This window comes from Nestor notabilis, unplaced genomic scaffold (assembly GCF_000696875.1).
Source record: "Nestor notabilis isolate BGI_N333 unplaced genomic scaffold, ASM69687v1 scaffold9034, whole genome shotgun sequence".
NCBI classification, from domain to species: Eukaryota; Metazoa; Chordata; class Aves; order Psittaciformes; family Psittacidae; genus Nestor; species Nestor notabilis.
The window spans coordinates 50,908-57,105 of NW_009925143.1; the positions used below are offsets into that span (position 1 = coordinate 50,908).

General features: G+C 40.9%; 1 protein-coding gene across 1 annotated transcript in view; it reads left to right on the forward strand.

Moving 5' to 3' along the window:
• DGKQ (diacylglycerol kinase, theta 110kDa) overlaps window positions 1–6,198 on the forward strand; it is a gene marked incomplete at its 5' end in the record, with an annotated part of 55,319 nt that overhangs the window by 28,385 nt on the left and 20,736 nt on the right. The window contains 4 exons of the mRNA XM_010012911.1: window positions 858–958; window positions 2,468–2,691; window positions 3,537–3,627; window positions 5,746–5,800. Of these exons, the coding sequence (XP_010011213.1) occupies window positions 858–958; window positions 2,468–2,691; window positions 3,537–3,627; window positions 5,746–5,800 (471 nt within the window). The remainder of the gene's footprint in view (window positions 1–857; window positions 959–2,467; window positions 2,692–3,536; window positions 3,628–5,745; window positions 5,801–6,198) is intronic.

The following is a 6,198-nucleotide window of genomic DNA, read 5'->3' on the forward strand; positions in this document are numbered from 1 at the left end:
TCTGTCTTGTTGCAACAATACTTTTTTGCCTGGATTGATTAATTCCTTGCCATAGGCTGAAAGGACACACATGTTGGACTGATAACCTTCATTTGTTCTTAAAACCTCTCTGAAGTTGCCTGTTCTATGAAAATTTGGATACACTTTGCTATTGCTCTTAAGATGGTTGCTTTTATGAGAGAAACTTGTCATAGCAGTGGATTGTTCCAGACTTGAGTCTTAACTCATCTTTGTGAAACATAAACCTGAAATGCTTAACTTTTCACCCCTTGGGAGATGTCTGTGCAACAACTTAAGCTCCATGGTTTGAGCATGGATTTGATAAGGCTTTAGTGAAATGAAACACAGCAGAGTTGTGGTTCTTCATTTGCTCTACCTTCTTTGCTGTAGTTTTTCTCTTGTTCCTGTATTTTCTCCTGTTTCTGTACAGCCCACCAGCTATTTTAACAACTTTCTTCAGAAGGATGCTTTCAGAACTTGCAGTGCTTTGGGAGCTGTTCTGAAGGTGATAGCACTGTCTTGGTTTTCATGTTGTTGACCTGGTCAATAATAAAAGCAGTCATGAATGGTGAGGAAGAAGTGATAACATAATCAGTATACTTATATATGAACAGTTACATCAAAGAACAGGATAAAGCTGTGATTATTTGAAACACTTTTGCTGCTTTCCTCCCCTGTTCTAAATGAAAAGTGAAAAAACAAAAATGAAAATATTCAGCCTCAAAACTTGTGATGAAGAAACAGTTCAGTAGATTAAATGCAGGGGGTTTTACAGTTCTAATGGAACTGCTTCCTATTCAGGTAGCTTTATGATTTGAGGGGTGTGTTACTGAAATGCAATAATTGTTTTCATTTAGGTAAACAGACATTAAAGATATTTGATGGGAATGATGCCGTGAAACGCAACCAATTTCGACTGATTTCAGTTCCGAGGATTGCAAAAAATGAAGAAGTTGTGGTAAGATACCCGGTGAAGGTCAACATTCCAGTGTGATAAAGGGGCATATGATTGTATATTACAATAGTCAAAAGCTAAAAGTTTTACAAATGTAACTCAACAACAACAAAATCTGTAAATGGGCTATAATGACACAATCTAATTTGACTTCTGCATGTACAACTTTTATTTTAGACCATCTGAAGAAGTGGTGGCCGGTGTGTCTGTAACGTAATGGGGACCACAGCGTATCACACGTTAAGCAGTCATTCTCCTTCCCTTTGTGACTCTGAAGTCTTATTTTACTGATGGGAGCAGTACTGGATAATCAGCTTCTTAAGTCTTGCTCTTCTTCTGTAGTATTCAGTTCTCTGACGTTTATCCTGGACAGCCACTGATATTGCACTTCAGTTAATCCATTTTGAAGACCGAAGCATACTATGGTTACCTCCCCTCCTTGGCTATGAAAGTAGTGAATTATCAATCACATTGTGGCCACTCCCTAGCTTTTCCAGTGCTCTGTCCAGGGGTGGAAACATGACTCAGTACTAGCTCAAATTTTCTGTACAGATCTTAATTTACTGGGCTAGGCAGAGACCCCATGCTGTGCAGAAATGAAGCCTAGAGAGGGTAGGGGGTGGTGCCCAGTAGAATGGAGCATGGTGAGAACTCGAAGTCATAAAAGACTTGGCCCTGGAGTCTTAAGAATTCATTACATCAGAATTTGACAATTTAAACATATGGGTAATTGAGACTTTTATCCTGATATTGTGTTCAAAATCAACAGGAGTTTTCGAAAATGTTTGTAGTGTTCTGCATGTCAAAGATCTTGAAGGAAAATGGTAAACAGTGCTGAAAACACTTTTATTTAGGAGTGCTATTTGCTTTTCAAGCCTATTTTACCAGGTTGCTGCTTATAATACCAGGACAGATTAATACCATTTCTCGTAGCTGATTTACTGGGCTGTATTCAATGTAGCATCTGTGTTAGCAGAAATGCTGCAGGCATGGGCCAGTAATGGATGTAAAATTCCTGTGGCTGCTTGCATCTTCCAAGGACAGCCCTTACCTTTCCTCTTTTCAGGTGTGTGGGTTCAGGGCAGCCATGTGGCTGAGAAGCTCTCTAATCTTCAGCATCCGCTTAGTGCACAAAGGTTGTTAGGCGTAACCATGTGTAATCTACCATTTTCCGTGTTGAACTCATTTTGCGTACAGTGAGTGTAGCTTTATTGGTGCTGAATTTTTACATTCGATCTGTGGTGTAGCATTTGACTAGCAGTTGACAAAAATACCATAGGCTGTACTCAAATCCACTGATATCTCAAATTTTCTTTTTGTATCTTCCACTAAAATTTGTTTTTAAAACTTCGCTCATTTTGTTTTCTGCCATAGCTATTTATCCACTGTACTGTGCTTAAAACATGCGTTAAAAGTTTATTCCATAAGTAAGATATTTATAAATGTCTGTGGTTACACAGGTATTAATGGTGTCTTCTCAAGGAAATGTTAATTTATCTTGCTGTGTTGTAGGAGGCTGCTTTGAGGGCATACTACATAAATGATGACCAGCAGGAGTACGAGCTTCAGACCTTTACACAGCAGGCGCTGCTGTCTGATGATGTTATCAACCGGAACGACGCTGCAGAGGACAGCAACTTGAGCTCGGTATTCCGCGAATCTGTTCCTGAAGCTTGGATCATCAGAGCTAAACCAAAGGACGAGGAAGTGATCAGAATTTATCCCGCCTGGCTGAAGTGAGTGTTCTCCTCTTTTATAACAAGGTTATCCTGCTTGGCTACACTCATCCTCTGTAGTCTAGCCCAGTGTATTTCAGTTATTGAAGTCACACAAGTGTAACAGAGAATGTAGTTTATTCTTTTGTATTTCAAGATTCTTCTGTTTCTTGTTCTGAATGAGTAATATACATACTATTAATTTCCGTGCGTGGAAATGTGTTTGTGGTTTTCTTTACATGCATGGAACATACAGCTTGTGCAGTTCTGTTATCATGTGTTCAGCCAAGAAGATGCAGCTTTACATGAACTCCACTCCATCTGTAAACAAATGATGACACACACATGCCACTTGAAAGCTCGATTTTTTTTTTTTTTTTTTTTTTTTTTTGGAAGAAACATTAAGTAGGAAGAATTCAGTGTAACTTCTCATGTGAGGAGGAAGAAATCAAGGGAAAAAACCCTGTTCCATTTACCACTGAGACAGTATGCACTTTAAGCATATTTAGCAGTGGAAACAAGACCGGCTTGTGACTAGTTAATTTCTTAAGAGCAGTGGTATAAAATTTAAACAATTGTTCAATTTAGTAATGCAACTACATTACCAAGTTTTTATGAAAGACTTGCAGGTAATTTTGTGTATAGAAACAAACCAGTTGCCACAACTGTAATAATCATTTCCTTGAGATGAAAGTCTTTGCTTGTCTGTGGGGTGAATACTGCATTTGCCATGAGCCTCAGTGAACAACTTTACTTCAATACAAATTTCTGCCTATCCCCATAGAAAATTTGCCACTTAAGTAAAAAAAGTACACAAAGGATAGGTCAAATGATTTTCCTAAAATAAGTATTTCTTTTCTATTCAGGGTGGGAATGGCATATGTCTCTCTACGAGTAAATAAGGATAGCACTACACAGACTGTCATCAAAGAAGTGCTTCCACTACTTGGAAAGCAGGTAAATAGAAGGTTATAAGCATGTCCATATACCACCTGAGTGATTCTGAAGTGGGGTTTGTATGTTTTTTCTCTCTAGAGAAATTATAATTGGTTAGTTCACAGTTAATGTGAATGTTGTTAAAATTTGGTAGATGATCTCTTGTGATTGGTATGATGCTCAAAACTTTCTGCAGTCTTGATGGTACATCTCGTTGCTCTGTACTGGAAGTTACTGTCAGTCTTTCTGGGTCAACCAGATTTACTAGCAAGAACACAATGTTTCTTGGCATGCAGTGTATTTTCTTACGGCTTTTTATGTCTTGAGATATTTAAAATACACTTGTATGTAATTACACTGCTAATCTTATCTTGTTGGGAAACTGGAGATCAGTATTAAGATGATCATGCTTGTCTCCTAATTCTTCGCACTGCTCTGCAAAGGAAGTCATAGACTCCTAGAATATCTCAAGTTGGAAGGGACCCATAAGGCTCGCTGAGTCCAACTCCCTGCTTCTCACAGGACTACCTAAAACTAAACCGTATTGACCAAGAGCGTCATCCAGGCCCCCCTTGAACTGTCACAGGCTTGCTGCCACTTCCCTAGGGAGCCTGTTCCAGTGACCAACCACCTCTCAGTGAAGATCCTTTTCCTGATGTCCCATCTGAATTTCCCCTGGTGCAGCTTCACTCCATTTCCGTGTGTCCTATCAAGGGTGGCCAGAGAGAAGACATCAGCACCTCCCCTCCACTGCCTGCCTTGAGGAAGCTGTTGACTGTGATGGGGTCACCCCTCAGCCTTCTCTTCTCCAAGCTGAACAAAGAAAGTGACCTCAGCTGCTCCTCCTCACTTTTAGCCTCAAGACCTTTCACCACCTTGGTCACCCTCCTCTGGACACACTCTGTTAGTCTGATGTCCTTCTTAAACTGAGGAGCCCAAAACTGCACATAGGCCTCAGGGTGGGGCCATACCAGTGCAGTGCAGAGTGGGACAATCGCCTCCCTCAACTAGCTGTAATGTGCTTGATGCACCTGAGGGCACGGTTGGTCCCTTTGGCTGCCATGTTAACTCATATTCAGTTTGCCATCAACCCACATCCCCACATCTCTTTCCGTAGGGCTGCTCTTCAGTGTCTGCTCCCCCAGTTAGTGTTTGTAACCAGCATCACCCTCTCCTGGTTACAGGGAATCTGGCTCTTGTTAAATTTCATGTGATTGATGATTGCCCAGCTCTTTGGCCTATCTACATCTCCCTGAAAGGCTTCTCTGCACTTGAGGGAGTTCACAGCTCCTCATAGTTCAGTATCATTGGCAAACTTTCATAATGTGCATTTGATCCCTGCATCCAGATCATTTATAAAAACATTAAAGAGCAGTGGCCCTAAAATTGAGCCATGGGAAACCCAACTGGTGACTGGCTGCCAGGCTGACGTAATCCCATTTGTTATAGCCGTTAGTGCCTGCCTCAGCAGCCCACTGCTCACCCATGTATTATGGACTTGTCTAGGTGTGTGCTGGACAGGTAATCCAGAAGAATGCTGTGAAAGGCAGTACCAAAAGCTTTGCTAAAATCCAAAAGCACCATATCCCACTGAGTCAGCTAGATGGGTCACCTTGCCATAAAATTCAGTTAATTTGGATAAGCGGAACTTTCCCCTTGTGAACCCTTGCTATGGGCAGTGACTGCACTGTCTCTCAAGTGTCTTTCACTAACTCCCAGAATAACCACCTCCATAATTTTACCAGACTCTGAAGTGAGACTGATGGGCATGTAATTACCAGGGTCTTCCTTCTTACCCTTCTTGAAAACTGGGACAACACTTACCAGCTTCCAGTCTACTGGACTCTACACTTCCAAGTGGTCCTGTGATGACATTGCCCAGCTCTTTCAGTACCCTGGGATGAATCATTTTGCTTTGAGGATGCCAATGTAGTTAAGGGCACAGGAGTCTGACACCATGTGTGAGGCTGTGTGTAAAATGACGATTGTTCCTGGATCAGGAGAACATCATGGTTGATTTAAAACTGTTTAATTTTTCATGCTCTGTGTGTGTGCAGTGTAACCATAATGTTAATGTAAACATCTGACAAAATTATATTTCATTCAGAAACTACTTTTACATGTTGCATCTTTCGACAGACGGAGTGCCTCGAGAATTTCAAATTGGTGGAAGTGCTTATGGGCAGTAAGCAAGGTAAGTGAAGGAGCATTGGCCAAAGGCATGTCTGTAACTGATCTTCTAACTGCTTTTTTCCCCTTTTAACACAGTCACAGCCATTTTTTTTTACAATAAACACCTTCACAAATGAAACTTCAACATCATGTTGAAATACTTCATCAGAAGTGATGTTTGTTCTTTCCGGTCTTGTGTGTCCTCTGGGAATATGGTTCCCTTCTATTTCTTCATCATCACCTAGAAGTTTATTAGTGTTTTCTGGCAGGTATTGACCCTTTGGCGAAGAGCCGTGTTTGGGGGAGCTGCCTTTAACTGACATAATTTTCTTAAGTGCAGTACTTAGTAAAGTTTAACCGTAAAGTTCGGTTGGCTCCCTTCTTTCCCTTCTCTTTCACTTTGACACTGTCACGAAACCA